The sequence below is a fragment of the Ceratotherium simum genome, chromosome 5 (assembly GCF_057802395.1).
Source record: "Ceratotherium simum simum isolate JZ-2026a chromosome 5, ASM5780239v1, whole genome shotgun sequence".
In the NCBI taxonomy this organism is placed as follows: Eukaryota; Metazoa; Chordata; class Mammalia; order Perissodactyla; family Rhinocerotidae; genus Ceratotherium; species Ceratotherium simum.
The window spans coordinates 57,884,424-57,905,691 of NC_141904.1; the positions used below are offsets into that span (position 1 = coordinate 57,884,424).

At 37.0% G+C, this 21,268-nt stretch overlaps 1 protein-coding gene and 1 non-coding gene across 2 annotated transcripts; both read right to left on the reverse strand.

Moving 5' to 3' along the window:
• Positions 1-3,553: 3,553 nt before the first annotated feature.
• ARF4 (ARF GTPase 4) lies at positions 3,554-21,268 on the reverse strand. The gene is made up of 6 exons (XM_004419849.3): positions 20,868-21,268; positions 13,179-13,259; positions 12,323-12,432; positions 8,234-8,305; positions 6,416-6,541; positions 3,554-4,785 (listed from the first exon to the last, which is right to left on the reverse strand). The coding sequence occupies exons 1-6, from the start codon at positions 20,932-20,934 to the stop codon at positions 4,699-4,701; spliced, it is 543 nt and encodes a 180-aa protein (XP_004419906.1). The 5' UTR covers positions 20,935-21,268; the 3' UTR covers positions 3,554-4,698.
• LOC147917056 (U1 spliceosomal RNA) lies at positions 15,307-15,470 on the reverse strand. Its single transcript, XR_015552406.1, has one exon. It is a non-coding gene; the product is annotated as a U1 spliceosomal RNA (small nuclear RNA).

Sequence of the window (21,268 nt, forward strand, 5' to 3'; positions counted from 1 at the left end):
CTATGGAGGGAGTGAAAAGATCAGTAGTTGCCAGGGGTTAGAGGTGAGGGGAAGGATGAATAGGTAGAGCACAGAGGATTTTTAGGGCAATGAAAATACTCTGTATAATGATGAATACATATCATTACACTTTGTCCAAACCCATAGAATGTACAACACCAACAGTGAGCCCTAAGGTAAACTATAGATTTTGAGTGATTATGTCAATATACCTTCATCAATTGTAACAAATATACCACTTTGGTGGGGGATGTTGATACTGACGGATGCTATGCATGTGTGGGGACAGGGAGGTATATGAGAAATCTCTGTACCTTTCAACAGAGCTTCAAACTACATGTGGTGAGGCAAAAGCTGACAGAATCTCAAGGAGAAATAAACAATCCACTTTGGTTGGAGACTTCAATATGCCTCCATCAGAATGGACTGATCCAGCAGGCAGAAAATCAGTAAGGACATAGTTGAAATCAACATCACCAACAATTAACTGGACATAACTGACATCTATAGACTACTTCATCCAACAAAAGCAGAATACACATTCTTCTCAAGCTCAGGTGCAACATTCACCAAGATAGACCACATTCCCGGCCATAAAACACACCTTAAAATTTTTAAATAGAAATCATACAGGGGCCAGCCTTGTGGCTTAGCGGTTAAGTGTGCGCGTTCCGCTACTGGCAGCCCGGGTTCGGATCCCAGGCGCGAACCAACGCACTGCCTGTCGGGCCATGCTGAGGCGGCGTCCCACATACAGCAACTAGAAGGACATGCAACTATGACATACAACTATCCACTGGGGCTTTGGGGAGAAAAAGGGAAAAAAAAAAGGAGGAGGATTGGCAATAGATGTTAGCTCAGGGCCAGTCTTCCTCAGCAAAAAGAGGAGGATTGGCATGCATGTTGGCTCAGGGCTGATCTTCCTCACAAAAAAAAAGAAAGAAAGAAAGAAAAAGAAATCATACCGTGTCTGCTTTCAGACCACAATGGAATTACAGTCATGTGCCACATAATGTTTTGGTCAATGACAAACAGCATATACGACGGTGGTCCCATAAGATTAGTACCATATAGCCTAGGTTTGTAGTAAGCCATACCATCTAGGTTTATCTACATACAGTCTATGACGTTTGTACAACAACAAAATCACCTAATGACCCATTTCTCAGAACTTATCCCCGTCATTAAGCGACACATGACTTTATACGAGAAATCAATTAGCAGAGAGCTGGAAAATCCCCAAACACAATCAGCAGAGAGCTGGAAAATCCCCAAACACTTAGAGATTCAATAATACGCTTCTAAATAATACATGAGTCAAAAAAGAAATCTTAGAGAATTTTTAAAATATTTTGAACTAAATGAAAACAAAAACACAACTTATCAAAATTTGTGGAATGCAGTGAAAGAAGTACTTAGAGGGAAACTTATAGCATTGAATTCATACATTAGAGAAGACTTAAAATCAATCACCTAAGCTTCCACCTTAGGAAACTTAAAAAAGAGGAGCAAATTAAATCCTAAGCAAAAGAAGAGAAATAATAAAAATTAAAGCAGAAATCAATGAAATTAAAAACAAGAAATCAAGAGAAAATCAACTAAACCAAAAGCTGGTTCTTTGAAAAGATGAATAAAATTGATAAGCCTCTAGCAAGACTAAGAAAGAGATACAAATTACTCATATCAGCAATGGAAGTGGGGACATCACTACAGATCTCATGGATTTTAAAAGACAGTTTGATCCAGTAAATGATCTCAAAGTAATTACTACTACATATGAGATAATTCTGTACATATGCTAAAGAAAACTGAGAGTCTCAGTGAATGAGACACTAATACTCTGGAAAATTAAGATAACACATTTCACTTAAGTTTTATTTTCAATAGAGAATATATAAGGTAAAGGGGAAAAATCCATGGCAATATAAATATATAACAAAATATCAAGAAATTACATCACAGAAAAGCAAATGAATGATAATTTAGACAAAAGACAATGGGGAATATGATGGAACAACAAAAAGCTTAGTGGAAAGAAGGATAGAAAACAGATAACGGCTCTATCCTCAACTCTGATGCTGCTAGTCAGCCTCACAATTCCCCTTCAGTTTCTCTATTAACATACTTAACATCAATAAATTAGGACGGTGATAGTGATTTTATGTTTGCATTGATTGCAAAGAATATTAAAACTGAGGAAAGGATTCCAGGGGTTCTCTCAATTTATACTTTTTACCAAAGCATTTACTCACTTCTACTCGGAAAAAAATGGAACTTCTCAATTTGATTAAAAACACAAAAACAAAAACAAAAAAACCTACCACCACTAGGACTGAAGAAAAAGTAATTTCTTGGGGTAAGAAACATGCCAAGCTGCTAAGTTAATGCCTCAAAAAAAAAAAGGGGGGGGGGCCGGCCCGGTGGCCCAAGCGGTTAAGTGCGCACACTCCACTGCGGCAGCCCGGGATTTGCCAGTTCAGATCCCGGGCACGCACTGACGCACTGCTTGGCAAGCCAGGCTGTGGTGGCGTCCCATATAAAGAGGAGGAAGATGGGCACAGATGTTAGCCCAGGGCCGTCTTCCTCAGCAAAAAGAGGAGGATTGGCAGAGGTTAGCATAGGGCTGATCTCCTCCCCCCATAAAAAATAAAAAAAGGGAATCAGCAATCTTGCAAATCTTTTTTTTAACTCATTTAGTGAAAATTAGGCAATTTTAGTTTCTAAATGCAGTCATTTCAAACAATGGCAGTAAGAGCTGCCTTACGTTGCAAATAAGATTATACGGATTCTCTTTACTCCTTCTTCAGAGTCCACGAAAACATCTTTGACTTACTTTAGATTTTTAAATTGATACAACAGTGGTAATTTAACTGTGATCCTAACCCTGAACCTAATGAAGTTTTATATCTCCATAAAACTACATATACATCATACCTTAGTTTTATCCAACAAGAAATGAGACCTTTCTTATTTGGAGGAAAGAAGGGAGAATTCATCTAGTGGGCTAGGAAAGTTGCAATTACATAAAGTGACACAAGTTAAACACACACTTTATCCTAGTAACCTGTCTGACAATCATCAACTACTTAATTCTAATTTCCTTTCACTGTAGTTTGATCCAGTAGTTTCTTTTTCTACAATTCAAAAATATACATTATTGTACAAGCATGTATTTCGTTTTGAAAATTTCAATCCATAAATTTATCTGAATCTATAAAGGCAATTAAGAATCATAAAAAAGCAAGGTTGATAAAATACATAAAACATTATAGACAATAACTAAGTTCCTCATAAGATTATCCAGTTGAGTCCTTAATAACTTAATAGATGTAGTTCATGAGGTATATATACCTTTATTACCTTACTGACAAAGAATTGGTCACGTGGAGCTTTCTGCAGAAGTTCTGAAATTTGTGAAACTAAAAAGAAAAGTGCTTTTGAACTTCGTTATTCTGTGTAGGAGAGCAGCATCAGTCTATGTATTCTGCTATGCAAACAGCACTTGAATTTTTTTTTTAACTAACGTTTGCTGTGAAACAAACACATGCATACATGCTTTTTGGGCAGTTTATTTTATTACAGCTTTTTACTCTTGATCTGACTTTAGAAATGGACAGTGTCAAAATGGTATTTTATCAAAGAAAACAATTTTTGAAGTTGCTCCTCACTGTTATACACATAATAGCAACCCATATTTTATTTCCAATTTAAACAATTAGTAAACTTACTGAGATCTGTATTATTGTCCACAGTATGTAAAATATGCAAGTCAACTTTGCTAAATAAGAAAACCCATTTCAAATATCTTCAAGACTCAAAAAGATCACACATAATTACATATTTTATCATTTTATTAGGAATAATTCCAAATGGATTATGAAGAAAACTTACTGAGTTTGATGAGTTTTCCAAAAACTCTTAATGAAGATATGTTCACCAATAAACAATAAAACGTCAGCAGAACTATCATATACTGGGCAAAGAGTCAGGCTGATACCAAAAGCAACATGCAACATAAAAAAGATATAATATAAAGGAAGACAATCTGCTGAATATTAAAAATCATCTCAGTATGAACTCTTCACAACCAGCACAGAACTTATTAGCTATCAAATCCAAACCACACCAAGGTAAGCTTGGCTGATGGAAGCCAGAGTCAATAATGGGGAAAAAAATGTTCCTCAGTGCAAGAGATCTGAATAGTGTTTTGGAGCATTTCCCTGGCTGGTACAAGCAGTATTAGAAAATCTTTTTGGCAAGGGAGAAAAATAAATACAAATGGAATGCTACATTTTTTAAATCAGCAGACTGTCCCAGGAATGATAAAGGTATCAGTAAAGTAGCAAGGGGATAACTTTAAAACATTATTTGTTGTGGGCTCAAAAAACATTCAAAACGGATTTATTTAAAGGTGTCACAATAGCTATGTCCAGGCATTTAGGCTTAAGGGAAGTAAAATTAAAAGAGGACACTTTTTTCCCAAGTTATGGAGAATTTCTTGAAAACCAAGCATATTGCTAAACAGCAACATTATACTTGGTAAACAAGAATTGGCAACAAAGTAAGTTTAAACGCAATAATGTTCTGCCCAAACCAGTCCCAGATACTGTTTAATAACCAAGATGCAAACTAATTTCGTTGTAACAAGCCTAGACCAATTCTATCAAACATGTCCTTGGTTAGATAATCCAGTTTCATTTAACGTTTTGAAAGTTCATTTGACAGCCAGTCAAGTCCCTCATACAGACCAGTTCCTTGTGTAGCACAAGTGGCTTGAACATACCACTGTAAAAAAAGGACAACAAAAAATCACTTGATTAACATAAGACTATGTATAACCACAATGTTTAAAATTTCTTAATCAGTAAACTAAATTATTTCCCCCAAACGCCCAGGGGTATTATTTAGTCAACAGTTACCATAAACGTATAGGAAAAAACAAAAAATTGATATATAAAACCTTAGGAATAAATGAGTAAATGTGTTAAAGTAGTATATCTCACAAATGATTAATTTCATATTTAATGATCTCTGTAACCATACAGCTTAGGAGTGTTTTCATCCGTCTTGCTTCTCACAAAACTCCTCTCGTATTTAAGGCTACTCCTACTCATTCATTAGATTTAATCAACTATCTGCTAGTTAATCTGAAAAGAACATTCACGGGAACATTAGTAACTAATACACTACCCATTGGTCCTAATAACCCTCTTGGTTCCCATAAAAATTATAAGTTCAGAGTAGAAGAGGCAAAGGGTAGACACTGCTGATTATTTTAGAGGCAAGCTTTTCAGATAATTTCACTATCTTTAGTCTCATGCATTCCAAAAAGTTTCACTTTTTAAAATGGTAATGATTCTTATCTTCAGCAACTGTATGAAATGCCATGAAAAGTTCCGAGTACCAAGAAAAAGACCTAGAAAGCAATTTAATTACCTTTAAGAGAGAGAGTTTATTCTTAATAGTTTTCTTTATTGACTAGTTTACTTTGCCTTAGAATTAAGACCTTGCTTTAATGTTGCAAGGCCACTGCAACCTAGAAGGCTGCGAAAAGGCATGAATTCATATATTCACAGCATGGAAAACTGGTATCATTTACAGTTTACCGTATTTAAATTGTCCTGGGACATCTCAAACAGTCTATACAGTTAATGCCACAGTGCAGTATTTGCCTTGTTGACAAGTTAATGAAAAACTATTGTAAAACGCAAGCCATATTAATAGTTTGTAATACCATCTTTATATATAAAACAGTATATTGTGTTTTGCCAATATTTAAATCATTGATCTAAAATGATAAGCTACTAGGGAGCAAGTATATTTCTTATAATTTTAAATTCAAAATTTGTTTAATATCATAGTTATAGGTCCCTCCACAAACTTTTGGTGTTAACACGTAAACAAACAGTATAAAACAGTACTATCTAAAATACAGCAGCTAAATACTGGCATTTTAGTAAGAAAACCAAATTACAAAATATTTGCTGCAGAGCTAGCTAAAAGATTTAAAATTAAAAATATCAATGATCTTTAGATATTACAATTCTCAAACAGTATACTTTTCCACATCTTTATCAATACTGAACATTTTGAGGACAAAGTTAACAAAAATCAAATGAAATTGATATTTAAACCTTTGGCTCCCTAAAGGACATATACTAAAAGTTATAAAATAGAGAATATATCAATGTACTTCGAAGTAAAATTGAACACAATTATAAAGGCGTGAAATAAAGCCTGAAAGCTCTTATGTTTGTATAAGCAAGAATATACTACTGTATTTTTTAAATGATATGTTCATTATCTGTTCAAAGGGGACAAGTGGTTAATAAATATTTAAACTGAATACTAGCTTAAACAATTATCCTAATAATTCTAAGAGTTATGAGGTTTATCTGAACCTCTAAATACTTACTGTTCTGTTACGAAGAGACTGAAGACCTAATTTATCTGTCATTTCACTGATGGCCATAGCATTTGGCAAATCCTGTTTGTTTGCAAAAAGCAGCAACACTGCATCTCTCAACTCATCTTCCTGAAGCTGGAAATAAAAGCTAAGATATTAACAACTACCAAACTGGAATCCAATTATTGTAACAAACTACGTAAAACACTGTCTTCCTATATATATTATTTATTCAACATTAAGTACATTATTAAACATCAACCCAATTTCTCTATATAAAGTTCAGGTACTCTTACAACTTAAATCTCAGATCCTTCAGTTTTTAAATCCCAAGCAAATAATCATATGCCTTCAAGTAAACTAAAACTGTTTTTCAAGCCAATCATCCTATACTTCATTAAGGTAAATCATTCATTCAGCCTGCATAATCATCCATTGAGGGGTAGGATTGGCAAGGACAAGAAACACACATGGGAATAAATATTTATGGCAGGATCTATGGTACTTAGTACTAAAAGTATTTAGATGATGATTCTTTTTGGACTTTTACCCTTTCTAACCATCTGGACCAGACTACAGTGAGACAACAATAAAATGATTAGGGCATTAGCAATATCACGAAAAATACAAGAATAATACCAAGAGTAGAAGCTGGTAGGAATGAAGTACTGATACATGATACAACATGGATGAACCTTGAAAACTTATGCTAAGTGAAAAGTAACAGAAAGTGAAAAAAGTAACAAAAGACCACATACTGCATGAATCTATTTATATGAATGTCCAGAATAGGCATATGTATAGAGACAGAAAGTAGATTAAATGGTTGTCAGGGCTGTGAGGGTGTGGGATGGAGTTGGGGAAGGAATAGGGAATGAATACTAACAATTCTACGATTTCTTTTTGGGGTGATGGAAATGTTCTAAAATCAGACTGTGGTAATGGCTGTACAATTTTGTATACTAAAAACCATCAACTTTTACATTTTAAATGAGTGAAATCTACAGTATGTAAATTATATCTCAATAAAGCTACTTATAAAAGGAGTAGAAAAGATGATATTTAACTCATTAGACAAAAAACCTCCAGTGACTTAGTGACACATACACTGGCACAATGGTTTTACAAACTGCACTCCAGTCCTAGGGGCAATGAATGAGAATTAAGATCTCATTTCAGTAAATATTTTATGGCTAAAAATTTGAAACCATGGCAAGGTTCCTCTAGCAAGGTTCCTCAACAATTTTTCCTCCTTGGTATTTTTAACAGTATTAACATATGAAAACATTAATCCAATATATGGGAAGGCCAAAACGCCACTGTTCACCCAAATGCTACTACCTTCAGATGGAATTCTTTACCATTGTTGCTATTACAAAACATTTCAAAGTATACATTATAGGCACAGCATAGAGAAAACAGAACCTGATAACCTTGGAAACAAGAGATTTGACCCAGGATTCCTAGGTCACAAAAGTTTCAAAACTACAGATTTTATATCTATAAAATAAAAGACTGTACTAATGTAGACATCCTCAACCAGAGATATGCATCAAAATCACTCAGAGAGCATTCTAAAATCAAGCTGGCACTTCCTCCCAACTTACCAAAGTAGCTACTCTTCTGTGTGTTTTTTAAAAAGCATTATAGGAGACTTTTATGTGCATTCTTAAAGAACCTGTGATGATAGTTCCTCACGGTTCTTTCTAACTCTAAAAAATACGTTTGTATAATCTAATCACAGTTAAAACATACCAGCCACTAACGCTACCACTGTCACCCAGAAAAACACATCTTGAAAAGAATAAATTTTAAAAATATTCTTACCATTTTCTGCAGCTCTTCTGCTCCTTCTTGAATTCTTTCACGATCATTGCTATCTACCACAAAAATAAGACCCTGGGGAAAAATCATTTAAATAAATTATAACAGTTAAATTTAAAGGACACACTAAATATGAAACATAAGTACAGGCAGCAAAACCATATCAAGAGTTAAATGTTAGGAAGAAAATGTCTGCTCATTAAAAAAAAAACAACAGGGCTCTAAGTACCAAAACGAGGTTTGAGCACTATTTGTGATTTTAATTTATCAATGTTATTTCAAATCAAAAAGAAAAAAATCTTACTCTTAAACAACTGATCACTTTTCTCAACTATGCTAAAAAGAATAAATTTTATCCGTTTCCCCTTCCCTCTGCCCTAGCATGTTAAAGTGCAGGTAAGTATAAGTAACAAAATAGCCACAAAGTGGGGACAGAAGGAAAAAGAATAAATCAAAGATCCTCAAGATTCCATGAATTTACTAAATGAATTAGCTATTCAGTCAAAGACACGCACAAAGTGTAAAAAAATAAAAAGAGGGAAGGGCCATACTACAGTAGTTTTTATATGCTTCATCTGGAAAAAACAGCCTTGCTCCAGAATGTTGCCTGCCAACTCTAAAATCAGGGGAAGGAAGTCTTAAGCAAAATATATCAAGAATAAATCAAGGTTGGCTTGATCACATAAGAAATTCTTAACAAAAAGGAAGGTAGTAACCATTCTTAAAGATATTCACAAATATTACAATTCTATTCTACAAAAGAAATGGAATTGGGAAGCAATTAGTTGAATTAAGACTTTTCTAAAAACTTTCAAATGGGAAAGTATAAACTTTTCACTTGGCAAAAGACAGATTAGCTTTATAAGCTGTATTAAAATCTATTCCTATTAATGTTAAAGTGACTAAATATTCTTCTCCTCACAACCCTGACCACTGAAGTATTTTTGGTCATTTGTCACTTTATCACAAACTCTTACGCTATTACTTTTTTATGTAACTATATTAAAACCATTGAGGGCAAAGAGCTACATCATTTTGTATTTACCCCTTAGTATTACCACAGTACTAAGCTTGCCAGGGTACCTAACACTTGTTTTAGGTTATAGTCATTAAATGACATAATTTCCTTCGGTTTAGCAAATTTCAAACCCATTTCCTTTATCTCTGTTGGAAATCATCATTTTAAACATCCTAACCTTTGAAAAAAACTTTTGGTGCTATGATAGCCAGTATGGCATAGTGGAAAGATAACCAAATTCACATCTCAGCACTACTTATTAGTTATATAAATTACTTAATCCTTGAACATGCCTCCTCTTCTATAAAATAAAACAATACCATCAACCTTTTATGAGCTTATTAAAGATTAAATGTAATCACAGAGGTATAAAAGAATCTAGCATCGTGCTTGGCTTATCACAGGCAGTTAGTCAATGTCTCCTCCTTTCCCTCCTATTTCAAAAGCTATTCCTTTTTAGAACTTACCCCTCTAGAAGAGATAATGCCTCTAAAAGGAATCTAATTTTATCTGGACTACTAACAATTCATTTTCATTGTTTTAAAATATAAATAATGCTATCAGTCCCAAAGTAATGTTATTGAGTGGAAGAATTATTTTGGGAATAAATTCTGTTATTCACTTCCTGGGACAGCCTGGAACCAAGAGTGCAGAAAAACTAGGATTCCAAAGATAAGCCTGGCTACTACAAGAAAAGAGTAAAGGGCCAAATATTTACTTAATTATTGAGAACAGCAAAATAACTGGAATTCTCTAATGAGGGAAGAGGAATTTACTCCAATAAACACTGTGTCCTGGATTGTTAATATAAGTTAGAAGCATGGTTAAATGGCATACTTAGTTTCTTTTAAATTTTATAGCTAAAAGAACTGACTGGCTAGCTGTAAGAGCTTGGCTGTGATTACAATCAGGTAACATGAAGCTTTCGCCAGCAGGCATGAGCTCTCTAGGAAGAAGCTCTCTAGTACTTGGAATTTTGACTCTAAGGTGATCCAAAGAGGCCAGGAATGTAAATTACAAGAACTCAAAGTAAATTACAAACATTCTAAACAAATCTAAGGATAAGACCAGGGTTACTCTTAGTCAAAAATTATAAGCTTAGTTTAACAAACTTTGACTTAGTACCAGTTTTACTTCAAAAGGATATTTTCTAAATGAAATGCCTATAACTCACTTTAAAATAACCAAAAAGGTGAAGTACATGAGAGAGGAGTATTGACTAAACAATACTAGCCATATCCTAATAATTGAAGTTGGGTAACAGATAAGTAGGAGTTTATTATGCTATTCTACTTTTGTGAATATTTGAAAAATTTCCATAATCAAATTTTTTTAAAAAAGCATGACTCATATTAAAATATCTTTTCTAACCAGAGCTATGTTAATGAACAGAAATATTCTAATTTTTAAATAAAACAGCAAGCCACTTAACATGACATACTACTTAAATCTGGTTGTTCCAGCCACTCACCTAGGATATTCATTGCCACCTGGTGGCAATATACCTCACTTGTATACAACGTTATAAGAAGAGACCAAGAACGACATCTGCAAATCTTAAACATATGAAATGCTTGTAATATCACACATGACTTAAAAATATATATATTTATCAACTCCAGTAGTAAACAAAAACTGACTGGAAACCTCTCATGTGGTAGAAAACAACAAAGTTGGAACAAGGTTAAGCAGAAATGTAGAACAAGAACCAGCTCTCCTAGTCATTCCAAGCTTCAGTTTCTTCATATGTAAGAATTAAACTAGAGCATGCTTCTCAAGAGGGAGCAATTTCGTTCCCAGGGGACATTCTGCAATATGTGGAGACATTTTGGTTGTTGCAACTGGGTTGGGTGGGATAGCTTGCTACCGGCATCTAGTGGGTAGAGGTCAAGGATGCTGCTAAACATCCTACAAGGCAAAGGAGAGCCCGCCTCTCACGCAAGAACAAAGAAATATTCAGCCCAGAATGTCAACAATGCCGCTGTTGAAAAACCTTGTACTACAAACTTGCTTCTCAAAGTAAGCTCCCAAACCAGCAGCCTCAGCACCACCAACCTGAGACCTTGTGAGACACGCAGAATCTCAGGCCTTACTCAGCCACGCCCTATTGAATTGATCTGTATTTTAACAAATACCCAGGTGATTCATATGCACATTAAAATTTGAGAAGCACTACTGATGCCAAGTTTATATCCCCAGAGATTCTGATTCAAGGGGTCTAGGGTTATGATCAGGACTTTGGGATTTTTAAAGCTCCCCAACTGATTCTTTTTTTGTGTGTGTGAGGGAGATCAGCCCTGAGCTAACATCTGCTGCCAATCCTCCTCTTTTTTGCTGAGGAAGACTGGCCCTGGGCTAACATCCATGCCCATCTTCCTCTACTTTATACGTGGGACACTGCCACAGCATGGCTTGATGGCGATGCATCAGTCCGTGATCGGGATCTGAACCTGTGAAGAACCCCAGGCCGCCAGAAGCGGAGCACGTGAACTTAACCACTATGCCACCTGGCTGGCCCCCCAACTAATTCTAATATGCAGCCAAATTTGAGAACTCCTGCTCTACAAGATCACTAAGGTCTCTTCCATGCCAGTATTATATATACTACATGATAATATTAAAAAATTTTCAAATCAACAAAGCAGATCTACCTTAATATCTTTTTCTTAACGTATTTTAATAACGTAAACACTTAACAGGGCTAAATAAATGACTATTAATTGCTTATATTCATTAAAAACTACAATGACAGCAAGTTATACAGACCTTATTTTCTAAACTAAGAACAAAACCAATAGAACTACTGATGAGACACCTAACTCAATCTTGAGAATCACCTTCACCCCCATCTAAATCTTCCAAAATATTACTATGATGGCTATGTAACTCTTCCACCCTAGGTAATTTAGCCTTCAAAGGCATGAGTGAGAGAGTCCACTGAAGAATATGGAAGTAGTGATAAGAATGCCAACTCATATAGTAAACACCAACACCCAGTTAAACAGTAGATAATAAAAAACTTTAGAGCATGAAACATATAAAGAGAAGTTATAAAAATGTATACCATTCCTTACCTGGGTATTTTGGAAGTAATGCCTCCAGAGAGGCCTGATTTTATCTTGACCACCAACATCCCATACCGTGAAACAAATGTTCTTATATTCTACTGTTTCCACATTAAAACCTACAAAGAAAAAAAAAAAAGACAGTTGTGCATCATGTTACTAAGAAAATAAACCCATTTCTTATAGAATTCTCTCAATTTCTTTTTGAAGTCTTACTAGATAATCAACAAACTTAAAAACTTAAGATAGTTATAATGATGGATCCATGTCATTGCGCATTTCTCCAAACCCACAGAATGTACAACACCAACAGTGAACCCTAAGGTAAACTACGGACTTTGGGTGATTATGATGTGTCAACGTAGGTTCATCAATCGTAACAAATGTACCACTCTAGTAAGTGACGTTGATGATGGGGGAAGTTATGCAAGTGTGGGGGCTGAGGGTTTATGGGAAATCTCTGTACCTTCCTCTCAATTTTTCTCTGAACCTAAAACTGCCCTAAAAAAATAAAGTCTTAAAAAAAAGACAGTTTTGGGGCCGGCCTGGTGGCGCAAGCAGTTAAGTGTGCACGCTCTGCTTCAGCAGCCCGGAGTTCACGGGTTCGGATCCTGGGCGCGCACTGACGCACTGCCTGTCACGCCATGCTGTGGCGGTGTCCCATATAAAGTAGAGAAAGATGGGCACAGATGTTAGCTCAGGGCCAATCTTCCTCGGCAAAAAAGAGGAGGATCGGCATCGGATGTTAGCTCAGGGCTGACCTTCCTCACAAAAAAAAAAAAGACAGTTTCAAAATTAAACTGCATTCTATTTCAGTTTACCATATATTATGATAAAAATTAAAGTCATCTGTAAACTTTCTTACCAATGGTAGGAATGGTGGTGACTATCTCCCCTAACTTCAGTTTATACAGAATGGTCGTCTTGCCAGCAGCATCCAATCCAACTAGAAAGAGACATGATAGATTTTAAACCTAGACCCAAAGCAGACACTAAGAAATAATTTTACAACAAATTTATAGTTTGAAAGCGAAAGTTAACTGGTCGAGGCACAAATGAGTTAGAAATGAAATTACCTCATTTCTGATTCCTAAAGTCAACATTTCCTACAGAAAACCTTTCCATTTTTCTTTCCAGACCTAGAGAGATAGCATGTATAGTGAAAAGAAGAGAGTATCTTGCTGACTCAGGCTCTAATCTCTAGATTTGCTTTGCCACCAACTAGTCCAAGTGCCTTTAAACAATTTACTTTAGGAAACTGAGACCAGAGAAATTAGCTATAAAATAAGGGGACTGCATCAGATAACCTAAGATCTCTTCCAACCTAAGTCCTTATTAATTGTATGAACTACTACCATTTTTTTTTTATAATTTTATTTTATTATTTATTTTTTTTCCCCCAAAGCCCCAGTAGATAGCTGTACGTCATAGTTGCACATCCTTCTAGTTGCTGTATGTGGGACGTGGCCTCAGCATAGCCGGAGAAGCGGTGCGTCGGTGCGCGCCCGGGATCCGAACCCAGGCTGCCAGCAGCAGAGCACGAGCCCTTAACCGCTAAGCCATGGGGCCGGCCCAAACTACTACTATTTTTAAAAACACAAATTAGAAGTTGAATCACAGGGCCGGCCCTGTGGCTTGGTGGTTAAGTGAGCGCGCTCCACTGCTGGCGACCCGGGTTCGGATCCCGGGCTCGCACCGACGCACTGCTTCTCCGGCCATGCTGAGGCCGCGTCCCACATACAGCAACTAGAAGGATGTGCAGCTGTGACACACAACTATCTACTGGGGCTTTGGGGGGAAAAAATAAATAAATAAAATCTTTAAAAAAAAAAAAAAAGAAGTTGAATCACAGAACACATAAGAACAAGTGAATAAAGTATTATTTTTAACATTCATAACCTCAATTTCCTTTTACATAAAGAGCAAATTTTGGGTAAAAGGTCTTGATGCTAGGGGGAAAAATATATATAACTATGCCCTAGTCTCCTTAAACGATGATAAAGGAAGATGAGGCCAATTTTACCCTTACCTATATCCATTCCAATATAACTGTGCAAAAATGAGAACAAAAGATTGCTTAATTTGCGCTGTAAAAATGGCCCTATCATATTCATCTCCAATATAAGTAATGTCTAAATTTTTAAGGCACATGCCAGTTCTCACTGGAAGTCCAGTTGGACCTCATACCGCCATTTAAAAACAACATAAATCCAAAAATATTGACAAGGAATGGAAGAAATCAAGGACAAATTATGATTATGTAACTATCTATAAGGAAAGTTATAAAAAAGCATGTAGGTAATCCAATCTTTCTTTTAACTAAAAAGTTTTAAACCTGCTTGTACACATAATTAATGTTCTTCTACTTCTATTTCGTTAGAATTTTTTTAACACAATAAACACGTTACTTTCATTAAAAAAGAAAAAATTTCCCCAAGTAGTAGATTTCCTTTACTCAAATGTTGGGCTGGTTAAATTTCCTAATCTATCTATCAGAAAGATGACTGCTTAAGAGCCTTGAATATATTTCATATACTTATTTTTATTGGAAAAAAAAAGGAAGAAAGCATTGACAAAATAATGCAACCATAGGTTTTTTAAGCATCCACAAGTTACTTTTAAAATAAAAATTATAAGACAACAGTTAATTGGCTCACAGCCACATACAAGATTCTAAAAATCACGAAGGTATCTTTTGAGTTGCACCCAAAATAATAGTGCTGTATAGGGCCGGCCCCGTGGCTTGGTGGTTAAGTGCGCGCGCTCCGATGCTGGCGGCCTGGGTTCGGATCCCGGGCGCGCACCGAGGCACCACTTCTCCGTCCATCCTGAGGCTGAGTCCCACATACAGCAACTAGAAGGATGTGCAGCTATGACATACGACTATCTACCGGGGCTTTGGGGGGAGAAAAAAAAAAAAAATAGTGCTGTATAAATGCAAACCAGAAGTTTTCTTTAAAAAAAGGTATTTCTATATGAGACTTTTTTTTTTTCAGGTGAAAGCACAAACACAGCACCCCACTACCACAAATTATGCAGTCGAGTTTCCCACATTTGGGGAAATCGCAGGGGTCAGCACATTTGGAGTGCAATGGATAAGCCTCCCCCTGGGAAAACCACCTTCGTGATCACAGTATCTCCCCTGCCAGGTACATATCAATTATGAGATTTAAGATGCACAAAATAATGTATACCATTACTTAAAACTCTTTATATAGTTCTTTACTTAAAACCACATTGGTCTAACAATTTTGTGCCACTTTAATCATTTCTTAAGTATGTATTTCCTAAGTGTTGCAATATTTGGCAATGAAATTTCTCCATAAAATGAAACTATAACCAATTCTCAACTAACCAAGATAAGACTCTAATCTGTACCGTGCAGTAATGTCCTCCCTCCCTTTCACTCCCATAAACAAGTCATTGTATTGAAAGATGTACTGGAATTACTTGTTCTCCTTAACCGGACCTGCACTTTGACCAAAGTGTTAGCAGCAAAACTATCCCAAAAATCTTTGCCAAACATTAAAAAGTATGTCTACCAAAATATGGCAGCAAGAAATACTTATATTTTAAGTTTAAGCAACTAGATTCCAATTATTTCAACTTGGAGAAAAAACAAATGCAGAAAGGAAAAAGACTAGGGGGAAAAAGTATCTTTTCAAGTGGGTAAAACTTTAGACAGGATATTTTTCTTCCTCATGTTTTCCTTTATCTTTCAAATTTTTTACAAGGAAGCTTGAAATACAACTTAATAATCTAAAAATAATTTAAAGTTGAGTGCTTACTGTGTTCCAAGCACAATACTAGGTGATTCCATACATTTTTGTAATTTAATCTTCACAATAACCCTCCATTTTTCAGATACATCATCTGAGGTTCAGAAATGTCTCCAGAATCACAGGAGTAGGAGAACAGGTATTCAAAACCCTAGGTCTTGCGGAGAAATTAAACTCCTCATACATAGTTGGTGGCAATGTAAAATGTTATAGCTGCTTTGGAACACAGTTTATCAGTTCCTCAATATTAAACATGGTTAACATATGACCCAACAATCCCACTACTAGGTATTTATTTATGCAAGAGAATTAAAAACATATGCCCACACAAGAATTTGTTCATGAGTATTCACAGGAGCATTATTCCTAAGAGCCAAAAGTAGAAACAACCACATTTCCAACAACTGATGAATGGATAAACTAAATGTGATATATCTATACAATGGGATTACTATTCGGCCATAAAAATGAAGTACTGATACATGCTATAATATGGATGAACCTGAAAACATGCTAAGTGAAAGAAGCTAGACACCAAAGGCCACATATTGTATGGTTCCATTATATGAAATATCCTGAATAGACAAATCCATAGAAACAGAAAGTAGATGAGCGGCTGCAATGTTGAGGGGGGGAGAGGGAGTGACTGCTAATGGGTATGGGGTTTTGTTATGGGCTGATGGAAATTTTCTAGAATTAAGACAGTGGTGATGGTTACACAACTCTGTGAATATACTAAAAACCAGTGAATTGGGATTATGTGAATTTCATCTAATTTTTTTTAATTAAAAAAAAAACCCTAGGTCTGATGCCAGAGCTCTCTAATAGTATTTATATACTGCCATCCTGCCTTTAGGTTTCTCTGGTGGACATACTGTATCTTAATATTTTATCTAATTCCTCAGAGGTTTGATTATCAAAACTGAAACTGAGGCTACCAGGTACACAGAAAAATCATAATGAGGTAAGATTTTCCTGCTACTCAAAAGATCAGGAATATCTTCACTTTGATCCATGTGTTAATTAGCAGCAAATTATCAAAGTCTCTGACAGCCATACTTCGTAATAATTCAAGAGGGTGCATCTAAGGATGGCTGTATCAACTTCTAGTGGCATGAAAACTAAAGATTTTTGCCTTTTCTATTGTTTTCCTATATCACATAATTAATCAGAAGGGCTTTTTTTTCTCTTAAAGGCTGGCAATTATGTTTTCAACCAGTGACCTCAGAAAATGCTCATAATAAGCTAAGTCAAAAAGAGAGAAGAAAACTATATTATCACAACTAAAATTCTGGAGGAACAAAAACCTCTTAAAAAGGCTGAGAGTAAATATAACAAATATTAATAATAGTGGAATGGTGGAATTACAGGTAACTATCACTTTATTCTTTTCATGTTTTCTAAATTTAACAAAAAGGACATAGATTATTTTTAGAATCAGGACAAAAAATTTAAAATTACATAATAAATGTATTAAAATATGCTAGGGAAAAAGTATGAAACACGACTCAAGCATGAAGCCTCACTTAAAATATCGGTAATATTTTTCAAATTGGCAAATAAAGGATCCTTTCTCCTGAACCTCTGTGGTCCCCAAAAACCAGTCACGTATAAGGTAACACAGAATTATAACTGGTATTAGCAATCAGTTAGAAGGCAACACTTTTTCAGCTTTTCAACAGGAAAGAACTTGCAAATTCAAAGAGAGTAGAATTTTTTTTTTAAAGATTTTATTTATTTATTTATTTTCCCCCCAAAGCCCCAGTAGATAGTTGTATGTCATAGCTGCATATCTTTCTAGTTGCTGTATGTGGGACGCGGCCTCAGCATGGCGGGAGAAGCGGTGGGTTGGTGCGCGCCCAGGATCCGAACCCCAGCCGCCAGCAGAGGAGCGCACGCACTTAACCGCTAAGCCATGGGGCCGGCCCTCAAAGAGAGTAGAATTAATAATTTCTCTACAGAATACATTAGCGATTTCAGATATAAACAAAATTTGGGGAGGCATTTACCAAAATTACATCTTATCATGGATCAAGATATTTAGATCAGACTTAAAATGGGATAATGCAGGGCTACACGAGAAATTTAAGGTGGAAACTGTCTTTGAATTTAAGCTCAATAATATCATTGACATGTGTGATTTCTTCTCTAAAAAAAACCCTACTACACAATTTGTCAATCTATAGTTTAAATGACATTAAATTTGGTACATTGTGTTGGTTTTTAATTTTTTGATTAGTTAACTACAAGCTGTAACTTCAAACACTTTTTTAAATTACTTCAACTTTTGGGAGAGCTGGTGTAGGAATAAAATTTAAAACTCTTCCACAGTAATTTCGCAAACCAGACTCATTAGCTAACTGCTATCTTTTAATAATGCTTTAAAATGTAAAGTCTGAATCAAGTCACTAACTCAAGAAGGCATTAATTTTATCTAAGCCTTATAAAGGAAAAGGAAGCACACATAACTGCCAGAGGATATTAATACGGAAAAAACAATCATTAACTGGTAATTCCAATACTTGAATGGGGGCAGACACCTTTAGAGTGATCTATTATTTACACGGTCACTCATAAAAGCTAGACAAAAAAATCTAAGAATTATCAACTTCCGAATCACCTCTTTCTCTACCCATGCATGTAACTTTCATATGGTTATACTTCATTTGATGAGTTACCATAAAAGCTGACCATGTGACTGAAGTGTTTTTAATCAAGGAAACCTGATTATCCCGAAATTAAAGTACAAAACAAGTACAGCAAACCTGAGTAATAAAACATTTAACATAAAATGAATAATTCCAAGTCATGATTTCTATCTCCTGCACAAATATACTTTTCCTCTTCCATTTTCTTTCTTTTTTTTTTTAAAGATTTTATTTATTTATTTTTTCCCCCCAAAGCCCCAGTAGATAGTTGTATGTCATAGCTGCACATCCTTCTAGTTGCTGTATGTGGGACTCGGCCTCAGGATGTACGGAGAAGTGGTGCCTCGGTGCGCGCCCGGGATCCAAACCCGGGCCACGGAGCGCGTGCACTTCACCACCAAGGCACGGGGCCGGCCCATCCTCTTCCATTTTCTTTCAATCATTATTTCTTGGGGGTAGGGAAAGAAGTGCTCCCCTAATATAACAAATATAGGAAAGTGCTTATAGCATAATTCTACCTTTCTGCTCTCTCCCAAACTTTCAGCCATCACAAAAGACTAAGGAAATGAAAAATATCAATTCATTTACTATAAATCTTCAGTAAAAGGGCCAACATACTACATTTCCAGGAACACAACCACATACTAGCTAATTTCTTTAAGGAACAGGCTAGAAATTCATTTACCACAGTCCAAAGTCCTCCCATTGGCTTCAGATTCTTTTTTAAACTGTCAATTTTCAGCCACTTTTAAAGCTTAAATAATATGCTTGCCCTCCTAAATTAATTCTTTCTTCATAAATGAAATCTGAGAAACTTTGAAAGAGAATACATTTTATCCTTGTGAATGAATCATTAACAATTGTTTCAGGAATTGTGAAGAAGCTGGAATAACAGGTAAGCGAAAAACGAACCTATACCTTTAATCTTTACACATCTTCAAATATTACTGAACCTTGCTTTGGGAAACTTTCAATGGTAGTAGAACTCGAAAATAAAACCTCCTTCCCCACTGTCTAGAAAACAAACTAATGAACCAACAAGTTTCAATATTTAAAATTAGAGGGGCTCTTTTTAGCATTATTCAGGTCCATGGAGCTTAGCTGTGCCGCAGAGACGACTCAGTACGATGGGGAGAGGTTGCTTATATCACCCAAGTGACAAGCCCCTTCTTCCTCAGCTGAGCAAAAAACCACCCCTGAAAAGCAGTTTTTTAAAAGCCTATTTTCCAAAAGAATTTGAAAAAAACACCTTGGTAATTGTTATTCAACAAAGCAACCCTAAAATTAAGCGTCATGATGTTCAATTACTGAAAAGCTGTTAACGGCTTTTAAAAAAAATTAGTTTCTAAAAGTTCATTTCATTAAAACTTAGCTGAATAAAAATTAGTTTGAAAATCAGAGAGAGTAAACCAAATATATTCAGTTTTTGAGAGTGGCCAAAAGAAACATATTCATGATAAACTCAACTTCCAGGGATATTAATAAGGAAAAGAAAAAATAGGAAGCGGAATCCAGCGCGAAGCGAAGTTGAGCAAAGCGAGCGCCGAGGACTCCGGGCTCTTCCGAAACCTGACATGCTCCCCTGCCACCGCACTGGGCCCGGTCACTTCCTGCCCCAGCCGGCTCCGGGCTCCCAGCTCCCGGCTCGCGGTGACCGCTCGCTCACACACTACTGGAGCGTGCAGTGTGTACACGGAACGGAAAGGGGGAGGAGGAAGGCTGGAGTCGCTCTCCTCCCTCCCGACCGCTGCCCACACCCGGGGACGAGCGGAGCCAGATCGCACTCTCAGAACGGGCCTCGCCAGTGTCTTCCGGGCTCTGCGAGACCCGGGAGCTCGCTTCCCCCACATCTCCGCCCAATCTTGTCGGGCTATCAATAAGACAAGGAGAGAAAGCCAAACTCAGAGGGGGGAATCCTTCCCCGGCCTCTTCGACAGATCTAGGGTGGCCGCCCCCCCTACGCCCCATTGTTCCCCCTTAAAAATTCCTCCCGACCCCCTGCCCGCCGCCCCTCCCCCACCACAGCGGGCGGGGGAGAGAACAGGCCCCGAGGCCGCCCCAAGCGTAGAGACCCGGCCTTCCCCGATCCCCACTGGCGCCTGGCCTCGGCTCTCGCCCCTCACTCACCCATCAAAATGCGCATCTGCTTCTTGCCGAAGAGGCGGGAGAAGAGGGAGGAGATGGTGAGGCCCATGGCGGTAGTGGCACTTGCGATGGGCAGGAGCAGAAGGGGTTTGGGACGTCCCCGGGCCGCCTCCTTTCACGCTCCCGGCTAACTGAGCTAGAGGGAAGAGGAGCTGAGGAAGAGAGAGGGCGGCACCGACGGCTCGCTAGCCAGCGTGTCAGACGAAGCTCCGGGACAGGAATTAGCAGGTCGAGGACCTGCTGGACGACTGGCGCGGCAGCTCCGGCTCCGGCGTTAAGGCTTCGGCTGTGCCACGTCACGCGGCTCCCGCGGCAACTCTGGCGGCGGCCCGGCCCCTCCAACGCGGACAGAATCGCGTCACCGTTGCCCCATCCCCCTGCGC